This window comes from Terrapene carolina, unplaced genomic scaffold (assembly GCF_002925995.2).
Source record: "Terrapene carolina triunguis isolate 2854851 unplaced genomic scaffold, T_m_triunguis-2.0 Scaffold247, whole genome shotgun sequence".
NCBI lineage: Eukaryota > Metazoa > Chordata > Testudines > Emydidae > Terrapene > Terrapene triunguis.
In genome coordinates, this window is record NW_020664598.1 from 14,083,509 (window position 1) to 14,100,448 (window position 16,940).

The window sequence follows — 16,940 nt, forward strand, 5'->3', positions numbered from 1 at the left end:
TTGCTTTAACCACCACGGGGTCCCCAAGGGGTTAAACCATAAACCAGAAGGACCACAGCTAAGTAGGACTCTGTGGGAGAATTCATGAGTGACTGGAGAGGCTTGGGAAATCTCAGCATTGGTTTGGAGCTTAGGGCAGTGGGAGTGTGGAGTCCCATGTCCCAAAGAAGGGTTTCAGGCAGGGAGTCCGCACCTGGGAGTATGTCCAAGAGGCTCAGAGATTGAGACAGTATCTGAATTCTGCCCAGATCCTGCTGGCTTGGAAGCAGGTGGGTTGCAAAGGTTGGGATCCAGTTAGCACAGTCTGGTGACCATCCACTAGGGGAACTCAGCCAAGACTGTAACAAATTGGTGGCAACATGTGAGCACAGCATAGCATTGAGCAAAGCTGCTTAAAAGGGGGCTGTTGCAAGGAACTAAACCACTGCTTTTAGACTGAAAACAGAGAGTGGATCTTTTAGGTTGTTCGGGAAGGACAGGCTGGACAAATGAGTTCAGGGCAGTTCAAGAGAGATGAGCTAATAGAAATGTGCAAAGGGAGGAAGATGGACTTTAAAGAATTTAAAAAATCAAAACTAGTGAATCAGTGGTGTAAGTAGATTGTAACTCTTACCAGTACGGTACCGACCCCTGATCCCCCCCTCACAAAAAATGTTCCGTGACTAGAGCCCTGTGCAGATACAAATTTGTACCGGTGGATGCGGATATCCGCGAATAGAAATGGGTATCCGCTGAACTACAGGGCTCTCCCGGGAACTGCAGCAGCGAAAGGAGCAGAACGTGGAGCTTCTGCTCCCAGGAACCAGTGCCCTGCACCGGCAGCTCCTCCGGCATGGATGTACTGCCCCCAGCCCTGTCCTTTGTTGGTGCTGTACAGACTCCAGACAGAAGACACAGCTGCATGGAAGGGCTGGGGGTGGGGCCGGGGGCAGTACAGCTGCGCCGGAGGAGCTGCTGGCATGGGGTGCTGGCTCCTGGGAGTGGCGGTCCCACGTTCTGCTCCTTTCACTGCTGCAGTTCCCGGGAGAGCCCTGCGGTTCAGCGCATACTGATTTGTATCCGCGGATATCCCCATCCGCAGGCATAAATTTGTATCCGTGCAAAGCTCTAAAATTCATTCTCGACAATGTGTCTTTCTGGTGTGGCGTACCGGCAATAAATGTCTTAATGGTACGGTGTACCTGACCGTACCGGCTTACTTGCACCACTGTAGTGAATTGATGTTGCTGCATGAAGTCAAAGAGAAATGAATGGGGTACCAGCCCCAGACTAGTACCCAACGGAGTGGCCAGTTCCCTGGCACAGACTAGAGGCCAGAATGGTCTAGCTGGACCAGGAGAGAAAGAGGGACTGTAGGATGGCAGTCCCAGCAATAGGGGAGTCTAGATCAGCTGTTCTAAGCTTTAGGTAAAATAGATATTCGATTAGACAGTTCGTTGGGTTAAACCCGTTTTTGCTCTTGTTTTGCTTTGTTCCTTCTATTGAGATTAAACCATATTTTATTTTGGAAAGGCTGGTTTATGTCATTGTAGTCACACCCTGGTGACAACTCCTGAAGGGAAGACTAGCAAGGCTTGGGCCTGCTTGAGGAATCACAGTTGGTACACATGATACTGTACTCCTGGGACCCAGTCTGAGGGTGGGAGACTCATGGGATTCCACCCTGAGAGAGATGAAGGTGCAGGGCCTGTCACCTGAGGGGATGTTCTTAGAGAGACTAGAGTGGGGTCAAACATGTAGATAGCCTCGAACATTGACTATTATTATTATTTATTATTGATGTGTAATAAAGGCCCCAGTCAAGATTTAGGGCCCCATTGCTCTAGGTACTGTAGTCAAGAAGCTTACTAGCTAAGTAAGAGTTTGCAGCCTAATTACAGTAGCAGTTGATAGATGGACAGTGAGGAAAAAAGACACAGTCATGAGTACCTATGTGTTCTATATCTGTATTTCATATAGTTCTGAAAGGAGGAGGCAACCTTTGGTAAATCTGAATCTCTGTGCGTCTGTTCTTATGAAAGAAACAGAGATTTTTCTTGTGGTTGTTGAACGATACCTTATTTTTGTCAGTTTTTTCCAAGTGTCATTGTAATGAAAAGTAAATGTACGCTTTGCTATGCACACTGCTCGGGAATGACACAATCTGAACATACTTTTCTCCTCTCAGGTTTGCTTACTTACATGAACACTCTTCTCTGTCTTAACAATTAAACTCAGAAATCCAATGACCTTAATAGCTTTGGGGAGAGAAAGAAAGAGAATGCGTTTCAGTATATTATTTTTCTTGTTTTGGGTTGTGTCTTGTTAAGATCCCTTTGAAATCTTTGTTGTTTTGGAATGATATCAAGATTGCTGTAGTTCTGAGTCATCCCTTGAATTTGATATCCTGAAGCATATTGGGCAACTAGGAAATAGAGCTTGATTCTTGTACAGTTACATTATAACAATTGGTTTTTAGACCTAAGCTTGTGCCAGCATAGCAATCAAGACTTTTTTTGACTTTTCTTGCTTTTAAAAAAAAACGTATCTTCAGGTATTTCTGATTTGCACCGAGAAGTTGAATATATGTTACCTTTTCCCATGTTTTTATTTGCATGCTCAGAAAAGAGGAAGAGCATCTGTTTTACTTGTTCTTAATCACTATTGGCACTTGATCTTTGGTTAACTGAAAATGTATAAATGAATAAACTGGAAAAGAGGAATCTCTTCCCTGTTTTGTTTTGTTTTTTTAAAGGAAGAAGGAAAACATAAAGAGAAGCACACAGTACCATTAGGGAAACGTGAAAAGACTCCAAAGGAAATCTTTTGGGGGAAGTTCTCTGGCCTGTGTTATACAGGAGGGCAGACTAGATGATCACAATGGTCCCTTCTGGCCTTGAACTCTATGAATTCCACATTTATAGGTTATGTTGGATCCAATATAAAACTACAACACATGCTTTGTATTAGCAGGATAGAAGAAAACCAGAAGTTCTTCATTGTTAAAGTTTGCATGAGGCCATATAGATTTTAAGCCACAAACAAATTTCAGCTTGTGTAAATGATTTGTGCCAGCTGAGGATCTGGCCTCCTAGTAATATCAGAATGCTGATGTTTAACACAGGCTGAAAATATCTACAATGATAGTGTCAGAAAAAAAATCTCTTGTCATTTTTTTCTTTGTCCCAGGTTGCTGAGGATTTTGTCTCTTTTTTTTTTTTTTGGTCCTAAAATTCAGAGGAAGACTATATTATACCACCAAGAAGTACCTGCAAAGAATAGAGCACAGATATCTCCAAATGAATGCCAGAAATTTCTCTTGAAAAACCAAACCTTCCCTGTTTTCCTCTGGTAGTCTGAGCAACATCAGGAGAACATGAATCTCTTTTGCAAGAAAAGAAAACCATTTTCCCTGCCAGATTTTAATAAATATCTGCCGTTCAGCATATGAGAGAAAAAATAAATAGTGTAATTATATGACACTCATCTTCATCCACAATTTGCTTCAATCTATTTTCCATCTGCACCTGATGTGGGAAGAGTTCCAGACATAGAGCTGGGTAATTTTTTTTTCCGAATAGTTTGCTGAAAAATGTATTTTTGGTTTAATTAAATTTTTCACAAATCTGTGTTGAATTTGGCTAATAGTTATGTCCAAATAGGAAAAGTCTAACTGGTTCATTTTGACATTTTTAAAATGAAATGTTTTGACTTTCTATTTCGAAATGACATTTTGATTTGAAATTAGGTAGATTTGCTTAAAAAAAAAAATAAAGGTAAAAATACCCACAAAATGTAACAAAATGAAACAAAAAACTGGGGGGAGGGAGGGGAGGGAGGTTTTGGTGAAATACTATTCAGTGATACTTATAATCCTCCTTTCTAGCCAACAGAGATCAGAATTCTAGTGAGATTCTGAATTCCTGAGATTTGGTTTCTCTCAACCATTCCGTATGGTTTAAGTTTTTGATTAAATGTCTGACTCTTAGATATTCTCTTGCCAACATGGGCTTTTTTAAAATGGCTTTTCAGGAAATTTTCCCTCCCAACAGTAACTGTTTTCAGTTTCCAGACTGAGATGGAGAAGCATGATGGAGGTGCCAAGAGAAATTTTCTGGAAAACCAGTTTCAGTGCTCCAGCACCAGGGTTGTTAGATAAAAGAAGGCAGGCACCTTCACTATCTAGGAAGATGATCTCTTGATAAATGAGAGAGCCTGAGGGACCAAGAAGTTCAGCACAGCTCTGGATCCAGTTGAATCCATAATTAGCACCCTGTGCAGATACAAAATTGTATCCTCATCCGATCCGTGATCTGCAGACCACGTTTGCGGATATCTGCGTCTGCAGATATAAAGCGGATATCAGCAGATTTGCAGGATTCTATCCATAATTCACTCTCTAAGGGGTAAAGACTAGAAAATTTGAAACTTTAGAAATGCCTGTTCTGGGATTTTAATCAACTGCTTCAGAATGACTGGAAGAGACCCAGACTCCTGGATCTCTTGAATACAAAACAACATGAAGACGAAGTCAAGAACATGCTTGAGATATCTGTGACTAGATCTGAAACTATAGAATTGATCCATGCTGTTATGGAGCCAGCTGAAGCTCTGAGTATTATTGTAGGACTGTGGGGACATCATCAGCAAAGGACTTGTCTGACCCTTTCATTGTCCAACCAGAATCAGATGTCAGGCATGATCATAATCCAATGACGAGGAGGAAATAGGCATCCTTCTGACAACCCAGCAACAGGCAACCACCTATTCTGTTTGTTCTTTCTAAAACACTTATCATCCTGGTATGTAAGTGCTGGTAAAAGTGGTCTGAAGCTTATTTTCTTGATCATGGAGAGTAATGACTCCAAAACCACTTCCTTGAGATAGACACAGATCCTTTCAAAGGCATCAATTCATGTGCAGCAAGAAGGAAAGTGGCTTCTGCATTTTATACAGAGAGTTGTTGCCTGTCGTAACAAAACATAGTGTGTTAGACGCTCTTTGCATTTTCTATCCTTCCCAGTTCATGAGTGCAATATTGAGTATTTTGTGATAAGGGCTGTGGAAACTGGATGTTTGGTCAAACTGTGCATATGTCTTTAGCATTCCTATCACATTGCCTCACATTTCCAGTCAAGGTATACCTGGGTATTGCTTTTACAAAATTGATTCATTCACAGAGATAGTGGTATCTGGTTTTTCATAGGATCAGTACCCGCCAAACAATAGAACAGAGATTTTGGAGGCTGTTTGTAGAATGCAGTTACTCAAGTACTGTAGTAACCTTTCCCCTTTGGATTTCCTACTTCAAATCCTAAATTAGATAAGTGGAAATTTGTCTGTCTCCTGGTTAATCTTTAGTGGACATGAACAGCTGGATTAGCAGTGTCTCCTCAGACACTCAGGAGAGAGACGGGGTTGTAATAGGGATACTGAGAATGAGAGTAATACACTTGTGGAGTCCCAAGGTTAGATCAGAAGAGCGTGGGGGTGCTGCACATCATGTTGGCAGAGCTGAGTGCTGAAAGCTTAAACCATGCTAGAGGTTAGCCAGAGCTAATTGTCCATGATTTTCATGAGCACCAACTTGTGTGGGTATACACCATACACATCCACAGAAACAGGATCCACCCTGGACTTGCAGGGTGGTGATGATGATGTGTGTCCTTATGTGTTTTGAGGATTATTGTGTTAGCGCTGCATTTCCCCCCCAGTTTCTGAGCATTAAACTCAGAAGGTGCCCCTACTTCCAAAAGGATATATTTTACCTGTAATAAAAACTTGTACATTTTTGCAGCTAGATTGCACACTAAACACAAGTGACAAAACAAAATAATGATGGTCTGTTAAATATGTGCAGTACTAAAGTATCCTTTCTTTTCCAGATAGGTGTTTTTAACACCAAGGGAATACTTTCATGAGAAGAATAACATCGATTAATTGCCTTTTTGAGGTTCTTGCGGATTTAGGCATATCACTGCACTCTAAACAGTTTGTTTGAGGATTTTTATTTGCCCAGGGTGGAGGGAAGAAGTTCAGTAAAGCCAAGACCTGGGATATAAATTCAAATTCCCCCTAATCAAATATGTATCCTTTGAGTCTCGCCTGACTACTCAGTGAAATGAAGAAGAAAACATAATGCTGTTTAAAATATGCAGTTATTAAACCTGAATGTCAGAATTCTTTGAGTTTCTAAGATTGGTTAGCTGGACTGCTCCAGTATTTCCTTAATGGTATGAACTGTGGAATTAGTATCAGACTACTTTCTACATGGTATATGCCATACAGGGCTGGTGCAAGGATATTTTGCGCCCTAGGCGAAACTTCCACCTTGCGCCCCCCCCTTCCCTCCCCGTGGAGCATCGCTTATTATAAACTTTCAAAAATGAATACAGTGGAGTCACATCTTATGTGGGGGTTAGGTTCTAAGGTCAGCGTGTAAGAGGAAAATCGCGTATAGTGAAAATTACCATAAAGTATAGTACACACAGTATACACTGCATACACTAGAACAGGGGTCCTCAACCTACGGCACGCGTGCCAAATGTGGCACGTGAGCCGACTTTTTTTTTAATGGCAGGCTGTGGGTCCCGGCCGCTGCTGAGCCCGCTGTCGGTCTGAGGTTCCGTTCACTCAGCTGGCAGCGGGCTGAGTGGGGCCGGCAGTGGGCTGAGCGGGCCAGCGGCCGGGACCCCGACTGGCAGGAACTGGAGGATGGAACCCTAGACCGGCAGCGGGCTCAGCAGCGGACGGGACCCGCAGCCTGCCAGTAAAAAAAAATCGGCTCGCGTCCCACCTTTGGCACGCGTGCCGCTGTTGAGGACCCCTGTTCTAGTGTATACTGTGTGTACTGTACTTTGGTAATTTTCACTATACGTGATTTTCCTCTTACACGCTGACTTAGTACCTAACCCCTGCATAAGATGTGACTCCACTGTAGTGTAAAAAAATTGTGGGGCACCGCTTTTTGGCGCCCCCAAATCTTGGCGCCCTAGGCGGCCACCTAGTTTGCCTAGTGGTTACACTGGCCCTGATGCCATAGGTTTTGTTATAAGTGCATTGATGCACTATAATACAAATTACTAGATCTAAAATGTGATCAACAAAATATTGCTCATTTTTCATTGAGTTAAGGTCCACAGATCAGAACTTTATGGAGGTGGAGCATGCCTCTTCTGCCAGTGACTGGCCGGTCTGGTTCTGCCACCAAGCTGTAAGCCAGCTGACATACCCATTGTATGGATTTATGGACCTTATTACTTTGAAGAAAGGAAATTTATAGCTAAACGCAGATATATTTTCCTATTACTTTCTCATAATGTGATTACTTTTGCTTCATGGGTGAAGGCTGCATGGTGAGCCTTTTGCTGCTACACATGCTCAGGACACTTAGCTGCAAAAAGTAACGGAAAGTAATTCATGTGACCTTTCTGCCTGAAAAGTCACAGTTGCTCTAATGAACTACTTAGAACAATCTGAGTCCATTCACCTGGTTATAGAATCCATTACTTTATCCACTTTGCATTTTCTTCCAGATTCTTTCTTTCCAGGATGGCTGCCATATAACCTCTTTTTCATTTAAATCAGAACATGAAATTATTTTCTCTCTGATGTGGGCTTTGTTTTTCTCTCTTTGGTATGTCTTTGCAATATAGACCTCCTCCAACTCAGCTCAGTGTGTTCTGGCACTCCATATCTCTTACCTCCCAAAGCAGTGTTCTGACAAGAGTGTGTACTACACGTAGTATTTTTAGCTTGAGTTGGGATTGATGGGCTGTTATGGTTTATATGGGTTTGGAACACATGGGATTATTTTAAGGTTTTGTGTTCCAACAAAGATGAAAAACATCATCATAGTGACTGTGTTTTGCATGTTTTCCAGCCAAACTCATAAATCCATCATTGGTAGGCATGGGGAGGGAGGCATAAAACTCAGCCAAGTTTCACCCCAAAGTCTCACCAACCTCAGCTAACCTTTCAGGGAGCATGGGCCTGAATTTCAGGTTTCGTTGCAAAAGGTTAGCACAAATGTAATCCTGGCTTTAAATTGTATCCAAAGCCTGACATTGGGAAGTCTGTAGCCATTAATTAGGCATATTTACTTTTTATGTCTCTGTTGAATTCATGGCCACTGGAGGCCTTATCTCTAGAGCTGGTCAAATAATGTGACCAGTAATATATGTTGCAAATTTAGACATGTTTAAATTCAGCAGATGCAAATAATTTGTATTTATTATTCAATAACTCTATAGTTCAGCAAATAATATTCTGTGAATAATATTGCTTGCAAAGTTGGCCATTTTCATGAACTAATTAATTGTAAATACTTTTACTTGTGATTCAGATCCTCCTCTCCACACCTTTTTTGTATAATGTAGAAACTTACTCCAATCATTGTGACTTCAAGTTCAAGCAGCCACTAAATTGTGATTGTTATTACCCTTATTGATACAATGCAGAAATTCATTTCCACCAAGAGATTGTGATGCCATAAATACAGGACTGGGTTTGTGGCAAGATCAAGCAGAAGATACTGGGCAATGGTTCTCTGCCAAGCACTAATAACCAAAATGGTACCAAAAGGAATATCGAGAGAGACTGGCCACATACCGGAAACTACTTTATGTATAAATATTCATAAATTGTATTTTACATTGTAAAGTTTGCTGTAGTGTGAAATTACCTCAGTCTCCAGACTTCCTTTGGTCCTCATAAAGACCAGATTATGGTCTACTGACCACACCATGGTAATGTGTACTGCACAGGTGCCTAGCTAGCTACTAAATCATTCTCTCATAATGCTTCTGCCAGCTGTTGAGAGCTTCTTCCCTCAGGATCCCGCCCATATTTAAAGGGGATTTAGTCTAGGTAAAACATTTTTAAAATTTCCTTGTATGCCAACATATTGGTGATATGCAGTGGCATGAGGGATGGGGACTGGAAGCTATAAATGTACTGTGTGTTCATTAAACGAAATACTACCAACTGAATAGGGTACCAGTCTGAGGATGTGGGAGGAGGGGAAGATTTATAATTTTCCTCTCACCCTACTTGATTTCCAGGACATGCACTGAAAGCGTTGCGGGCTCTGAGCTCCTCTTCTATCGACATACAGTGCACTCTATGTTTACAGGGCAGTAAAGAGATTCATTTAGCGTATGGCTGAGCTGGATTGCCATCGTTGGCTCTGTTGACCTTTATTGTAAGTTGCCTTGGGATATTTGTATGCTTAGGCAAGCCTATAAATAGCTATAGTATGATGGGAGTGTTATTGCAGAAAAGCGCTTTGCAAAAACAGATTGTCATTTCATTTCCAGGGCGGGAGGGAGAAAGGTATGTGTTAGGCTTGCGAAAAGAAAGGAATTCCCCTCAACACACTACCACCCCCACAGCACTGACCGCTGAAGAAAGAACTTGTAAGATTTTTTTGGTTGTCACCAATCAGGCCATGCTGTCTTGATGTTTGCAGCCCTATAGCTTTAAGAAGCCTAAGTCCTGGAGCAGCCTGGTATTATGATAGCATGTGCTTCCACTTGAGGGATCAAAGTTCAGGGCTGACCTTACTTGCTGCGCTGGCAGGGGCTGGGGAGTGTATGGCGGAAGAGCACTCAGCCCTGGGGGTCTGGGAGTGCCTTTGGCTGATGCTTTGAATAACATTTGTGGCCTTTGCAGGGAATGCTATCCCTCCTAAGAGAATTTCAGTCACATGGGCCCCAAAGAGATGGGAGTGAAGTGAACGGGGAAAGAAACTGGAGTATATCCCTGGCGGAGCTCACCAAAAAAGGGACAACATGTGAACCTTTCCTGCTCCCAAGGGTTACCTCAGTTTTCTGTGTTAGGTTTTCTGTTGTTTAAGTGGGAGTTTCTTTTTCAGATGGCAAGCTATCTGAGTAAAGCAAACAGGGTGTTTTCTTCCTTTTTGAAGGCCTTCTTTCACCCTTTCAATAAAAGCAACTCAAATCTTCATTTGCATTGCATATACAATGAGCCCAACAGCCCTGATGTAAAGAATAGGAACTCCATTTCAATGAGTGCAGGGCTAAATTTGGCCCAATGGATTTTGCCCTTTATGCTGGGTATAGAAGGGTAACTGATCTGTCTTAAACAGTACTTTTCAGTTATCAAACTTGCTTTATTTCTCTACTAAGCTGCTTTTGCATTCTTCTCACTCCCTTTCTGACTTTCCTTCGCCCACTTACGTGCTCCCCTGGCTCTTTACAGCATAATATAACCTCCTAGCACTGTTTCCACCAAACTGAAATTTACAGCTGTGCTGCCTCTGCTGATTTTCTAGACAAAAAAAAGAGTGCTGTTGTTTTGTGTTTGTTTTTTCTTCTCATCTTGCAGGAAAGCAATCTCCAGATCAGGCCTCCAGCATCTGGCTCCTGTGCACTCCCTCAACATCGCAATCTCCAATGGGCCAGGGAAGGAGCCAAGAACAACACTAGAATGGAGTGTAGGTGTTTATTTTTAATCATGGCAATTTATCTAAATAACATCTCCTGCCCATGTTCCCTCTAACCTTCATTTTTTACATGGATAGGTAAAGGTGCATGTAACAGGGTTGGATGTTAGCTCTGATCACGATGACCTTGATCCTGTAAGGTGCAGAGAACTCTGACATCTATCCAGCAAAGCACTTAAGCACATGAAAAGTCCCAGCAGAGTCAATGGGACTGGATATGTTTAAAGTTTAGCACCAGTACAGCAAAATTACATCCTTGAGTGCTCAGCATCTTGCAGGATCAAGCCCTAAGGTGACAAGTATAGGTGTATTAGAGAGATTTTATTTCCTTTTGAAGTTGTTTTGTGATTTAGGTCAAGACAATCTTTAAATAAAGACTGGATGTCTTTCTAAGTGATATGCTCTGCTTCAGCTACTGTTGTTTGGCTTGAAGCAGGTATCACTAGCTGAATTTTTTTTTATAGCCTGTGTAATACGGGAGGTCAGACTAGATGACTGCAATGGTCCCATCTAACCTTAAAATCTATGAATGTATAATAGAGTGCAGAGCAGAGTGTTAAAAAAGTTCAGTCCTCTCAGTTTCAGAGATCCTGTGTGGATCCCAAAGGGATTAGCCTTACAAAACCTAAATCCTGCTCCAGAGGAAACTTGGTCTCTGATTCAGCAAGATATTTAAACACGTCTGTCTTTAAGCACGAGAGTTTCCCATTGAAGTCAGTGGCACTGCTCATGTGCTTCAAGTTAGGCAAAAACTCAATTAAATACCTTGCTAAATCATAGCCTAATACAACTACTTGCCCTTTTCAAAAATGGCACTCTACAATGTATACCCTCCCAAGTGGTTTCTTATATAACCTATATAGAAGTGCACTGCCCATCTGCCATGGGGAACTCATACAGCCCAAGGGATATGATATGTACAGTAAATTCTTTGACAGAGTATTTGGATTAATTTGTATTAGGGTTGGAAAGGACATGTTGATATTTAATCTATTTCTGTATAACAGTGCAAGATAATATTAATAGATTCTTACAGCATCCCTGTTGGTTCTGTCTTGACTTTCCTTTAGAACTTCTAGTGTAGGTGTTTCATTGACCTTGTGTGGCAGGTTATTCCAGTGTCCTACTGACATCATGCCCAAAAAGTGCAGTCTAAATTTGTAGCATAAATGTTTCCTTCCTTAATGCCTCCACAATGATGGCTGAAAATAATTCCCTGATCACACCCTTCATTTTTTGTTATCTCCTTGCTAGTTATTTGTCAGTGTCACATATGGAAGGCAGGGTGGCCTGGTGGATAGAGCACTTGACTGGGTCTCAAGAAACTCGAATTCTATTCTTAGCTTTGCCAGTGGCCTATTGGGTGACTTTAGGCAATTTGCTTCTCCTCTGTGTGCCTCAATTTCCCCATTTGTACATAATAATGCTGACCTTTGAGATCTGCCGATGACCAGCGCTATATAAGAGCGAGGTATTGCTCCTGAGATTTTCTTTTCTTCCCCACAGATGTATAAATTCATAGCTTAATCTCACTTTCGTTAGTCACATTTTCTAAACTTTTAATAACTTGCTACCCTTTGGCTTCTCTCTAACTTAGTGATATCTTTTTGCAGCACTGCTGTAACCTGTATACCCCCTGAGGAGCTGCTTTTATAGCCATAGGGCAATATGGAGTAAGCCCTTCCCTAAAGATGTGTGGTGTGTATTCTTCCAGTAGGGCAGCGTTTCTCAAACTGGGGTCTGTGGCCCCTTGGGGGCCCACGAGGGTACTCAAGGGGGTCCGCCTGCCCCGCGGATCAACTCCTCCCCCTCTCTCCCTCCCTCAACAGCTGTTCAGCGGCATGCAGGAGATGTTGGGAGGGAGGGGGAGGAGCGGGGATGGGGCGCGCTCAGGGGAGGGGGCGGAATCATGTTGGGGCCACTGACCCCACTGGTCAACTCCTCATCCTCTCTCCCAGTGCCTCCTGCACACCATGGAACAGCTGTTTCCCGGCATGCAGGAGGCGCTGGGAGGGAGGGGGAGGAGCAGAGACGGGGCGTGTTCAGAGGAGGGGGTGAAAAGAGGTAGGGAAGAGGAGGGGCAGGGGTGGAGTGGGGACAGGAAGAGGTGGGGTGGGGCCTTGGGGGACGGGGTAGAGTGGGGGTGGGGCATGGGGCTGAGCGGGGGCTTGAGGGTCTGCAAAAAATTGAAATCAAAATGGGGGTCCTCGGGTTACTAAAGTTTGAGAACCACTGCTCTAGGTTGTATGTGACTCCTGCTTCCGATCAGCTGATGATACCAGCCTCCATTGTCCACTTATTAGATTTTCAAATGAGCACCTCTGTGCATTCTCCCATGCTGCCCCACACGCTTGGGAGGAGTTCTCTGTAAACATCCACAAAATGAATTCAGTATGCTCCTTCAACACCTTCCTTAAAGCTTCCCTCTTTTCTATGATGCCTACAAAAAAATTGACAACAGTTAGGCTGCTGATGTGCTGATATGACTGGCTATCCTGTTGGCCAACATTGTTTCTTTGTAGTCCCCTGTCTGTCTGTTTATCCATCTGTTGTCTCTTGTCTATACTTAGATTATAAATTCTTTGGGGGCAGTGACTGTATTTTTGTTCTATTTTGGGTCCTACTCCATGACTAGGGCTCCTAGGCATAGTGGTAATACAATAAATAATAATAATATTCAGTGTATGGATCTATGATGAATGTTCTTTGAAGGAACACTCGTTTGGCCTTTCATTGTATGATACACATCCTTTAAAGGGGCAGTTGGAAGGACTTATGGATGTATAGGGCCCACTTTTGTATCCTTTGAAGTAGCAAAATTCAGGATTGGACCCCGGTGTACATTCTGTGAATGGACAATTTACATAGACCTATGGAGTATGTTGAGTGTTCTTTAGAGGGAAACTATTATAACCCTATAGCCATGTTATACAGTCTTGTGGAAGTTAATAGGAATGAAACATGTAGGATTCTATAGAAATAGGTTTCTATTGACATTATTCTAAAAACCAATGTAATATAATAGAAGATGGTATCATTTCATAGGCTTCTGTTTTTAACTGCCCATACAGGATTGTTTGGTAAGACTATAAAATTTCAGTGAGAGTTTTAGATGTTTAAAAAAGTATAAAAAGGTTATTCTTCCTATTCAGTTATATAGAACTTTTTCATAAGGGTGCCCATATTGCCCATTGGATGTATGTACACCCAGACATGTGAATCTGTATGCTTTCATCATACTCTGCCTCTTTTTGGTATGTGGTTCTAGCCAGAGCTATTGGCCCCTTACCTTAAAGACCAATGGATTGAAGTATGTGTGTGTATTTGTATATATTGATATTCTACATTTAAAATGTATACATGAAATGTAGTGTATCAACTCTAATCCCACTTGTATTGACTTGTCACAACAACATTAATCCAGATGAATGCTTTTCTTTTTCATGTCTATGGTCTCCCTTGTAAATCATCATTTCATATACTCTGTTAATTTGTACACTGAATGATGTCTCTTCCTATTAACATTTCTGCAAAACTAAGTTGGGAACCAAGTATGCAGATAGGAAGAGACATACATCATCAGAGGCTCACTAATAGGGGGAGTCCTTGCATGTGGCTATGCCACTACCCCTTTTAAAAAGTGTAGTGTGGTTTAGCTAGCCGCTTCTTTAGCTCTCACCTCAGGAAGTAGTAGTGAATCCAGTTCCCATATAGTTAAAAATCACTGAAATTGTGTGTAGCCTGTATTTGAAGACATTTTTTAGGATGAGCAATTATTTTTTGCTGTTTGTCTTTCAGCATTTTAGACTTGATTCTGATCAACAAGGCAGATTTGGTTGCAAATCAGAAGGGGGTCACTATTTGGGTGAAAGTGATCATGAAATGATAGATTTGATGATTCTAAGGAAAAGAAGGAGTGAGAGCAGCAGAATAAGGACCAAGGACTTAAAAAAAAGCAGATGTTAATAAACTCAGAGATCTGGTAGGTAGGGTCCCATGGGAAGAAAATCTAAGGGATAAAGGAGTTCAGGAGAGCTAGCATTTCTCAAGGAGACAATATAAAAGCCTCAGCTGAGGAGGCTACTCTTCCCAATAGGAAGAATAGTAAGAGGCCAATGTGGCTCCATTAGGAGCTGTTTAATGACCTGAAAATCAAAAAGGTATCCTACAAAAAATGGACACATAGATGAATTGCTAAGGAGGAGCACAAAAGAATAACACAAGCACGAAGGGACAAAACCAGAAAGGCGAAGGCACAAAATGAGTCAAATCTAGCAAGGGACATAAAAGGCAATAAGAGGAGGTTCTGTAAATACATTAGGTGCAAGAGAAAGATGAAGGAAAGTGAAGGTCCTCTACTTAGCAGGGAAGGAGAGCCAATGACTGATGACATCAAGAAGGCTGAAGTGTTTAATGCCTATTTTGCTTCAGTCAAAATAGGGAAAGTACAGGTTAAAGAAATTTAGATAAGTTAGATGTATTCAAGTCAGCAGGGCCTGATGAAATTCATCCTAGGGTACTTAAGGAACTAGCTGAAGCAATCTTGGAATCATTAGCAATTATCTTCAAGAATTCGTGAAGGACGGGTGAGGTCCCAGAACACCGGAGAAGGGTAAACATAGTACCTATTTTTAAAAAGGGGAACAAAGAGGACCCAGGGAATTATATACCAGTTAGACTAACTTTGATACCTGGAAAGATACTGGAAGAAATGATTAAATAATCAATTTGTAAGCACAAAGAGGATAATATAGTTATAAGGAATAGCCGGCATGGAGTTGTCAAGAACAAATCATGCCAAACCAACCTAATTTCCTTCTTGGACAGTGTTACTGGCCTAGTGGCTTGGGGTGGGGGGAAGCAGTTGATGTGCTATACCTTGATTGTAGTAAGGCTTTTGACACCATCCCACATGACATTCTCATAAGCAAACTAGCGAAATGTGGTCTAGATGAAATTACTATAAAGTGGGTGCATAACTGGTTGAAAGACCATACTCATAGTTATCAATGGTTTGCTGTCAAGCTGGGAGCATGTGTCTAGTGGGATCCCCCAGGGGTCAGTCCTGGGTCCAGTACAAGTCAATATTTTCATTAAAGATAATAGAGTGGAGAGTGGGCTTATAACATTTGCGGATGACACCAAATTGGGAGCGGTTGCAAGTACTTTGGAGGAAAGGATTAGAATTCAAAATAACCTTGACAAATTGGACAATTGGTCGAAATCAACGAGATGAAATTCAATGAAGGCACGTGTAAAATACTACAATTAGAAAGGAAAAATCAAATGCACGAATACAAAATAGGGAGTAACTGGCTAGATGGGAGTACTGCTGAAAGGGATCTCTGGTTATAGTGGATAACAAACTGAGGATAAGTCAACAATATGATACAGTTGTGAAAAAGGCTAATATTATGCTGGGGTGTATTAACAGGGGTGTCACATGTAACACACAGGAGGTTATTGTCCTGCTGTACTTGGCACTGGTGAGGCCTCAGCTAGACTACTGTGTCCAATTGTGGGCGCCGCACTTTAGGAAAGATATGAATAAATCGATGAGAGTCCAGAGGAGAACAACAAAAATGATAAAAGATTTAGAAAACCTGACCTATGTGGAAAGGTTGAAAAAATGAGGCATGTTTAATCTTGAGAAAAGAAGACTGAGGGGGAGCATGATAAGAGTCTTCAAATATGTTAAACGCTGTTACACAGAGCACAGTGATCAATTGTTCTCCATTTCCTCTGAAGGAAGGGCAAGAAGTAATTGGCTTAATCTGCAACAAGGGAGATGTAGGCTAGATATTAGGAAAAGCTTTCTAAGTATAAGGGTATTTAAGTCTGGAATAGGTTTCCAAGGGAGGTTGTGGAATCTCCATTATTGGAGGATTGAAGAACAGGTTGGAGAAATACCTGTCAGTGATGGTCAAGGTTTACTGGGTCCTGCCTCAGCAGGAGGGCACTGGATTTGATGACCTCTTGAGGTCCCTTCCAGCTCTGCATGTCTATGATTCTGTGACACGTAATGTCCTTCCCAGAGAATTCCATGAAGGACTGGACACTTTCAAAATGGGTTCTACCTTCCATTGTCTTCAGGGGCACTCAGACTACAGCTGCCCTTAACAAAAATATGCAAGCAAGAGTGAGTCAGGCTAGGTATATTTATACCTGCCTCTGGAAATTTCCACTACATGCATCCGACGAAGTGGGTATTCACCCATGAAAGCTCATGCTCCAATACGTCTGTTAGTCTATAAGGTGCCACAGGACTCTTTGCTGGTATAAAGTTGATACTGCGTATCTTCAAATTATTAGAAATATCACATGGTTACATCTCTTTGGGCTCCTTGTTTAGTATTCATGTATTTTTAAATATTAAAAACAAACAAACAAGGAAATTCCCAAATAAATGGCATTAAACTGGAATTCTTAGCCTGGCATGTTTGAAAGTTTTTCCTCCTTTAAATGGTTTACTTCAAAATCCTTTCATATATAATTT

At 41.8% G+C, this 16,940-nt stretch overlaps 1 protein-coding gene across 1 annotated transcript in view; it reads left to right on the top strand.

The window, feature by feature from the left end:
* DGKI (diacylglycerol kinase iota) overlaps positions 1-16,940 on the top strand; it is a 239,832-nt gene that overhangs the window by 45,497 nt on the left and 177,395 nt on the right. Inside the window, exon 2 of the mRNA XM_026657521.1 lies at positions 10,327-10,435. Coding sequence (XP_026513306.1) covers positions 10,327-10,435 — 109 coding nt within the window. The remainder of the gene's footprint in view (positions 1-10,326; positions 10,436-16,940) is intronic.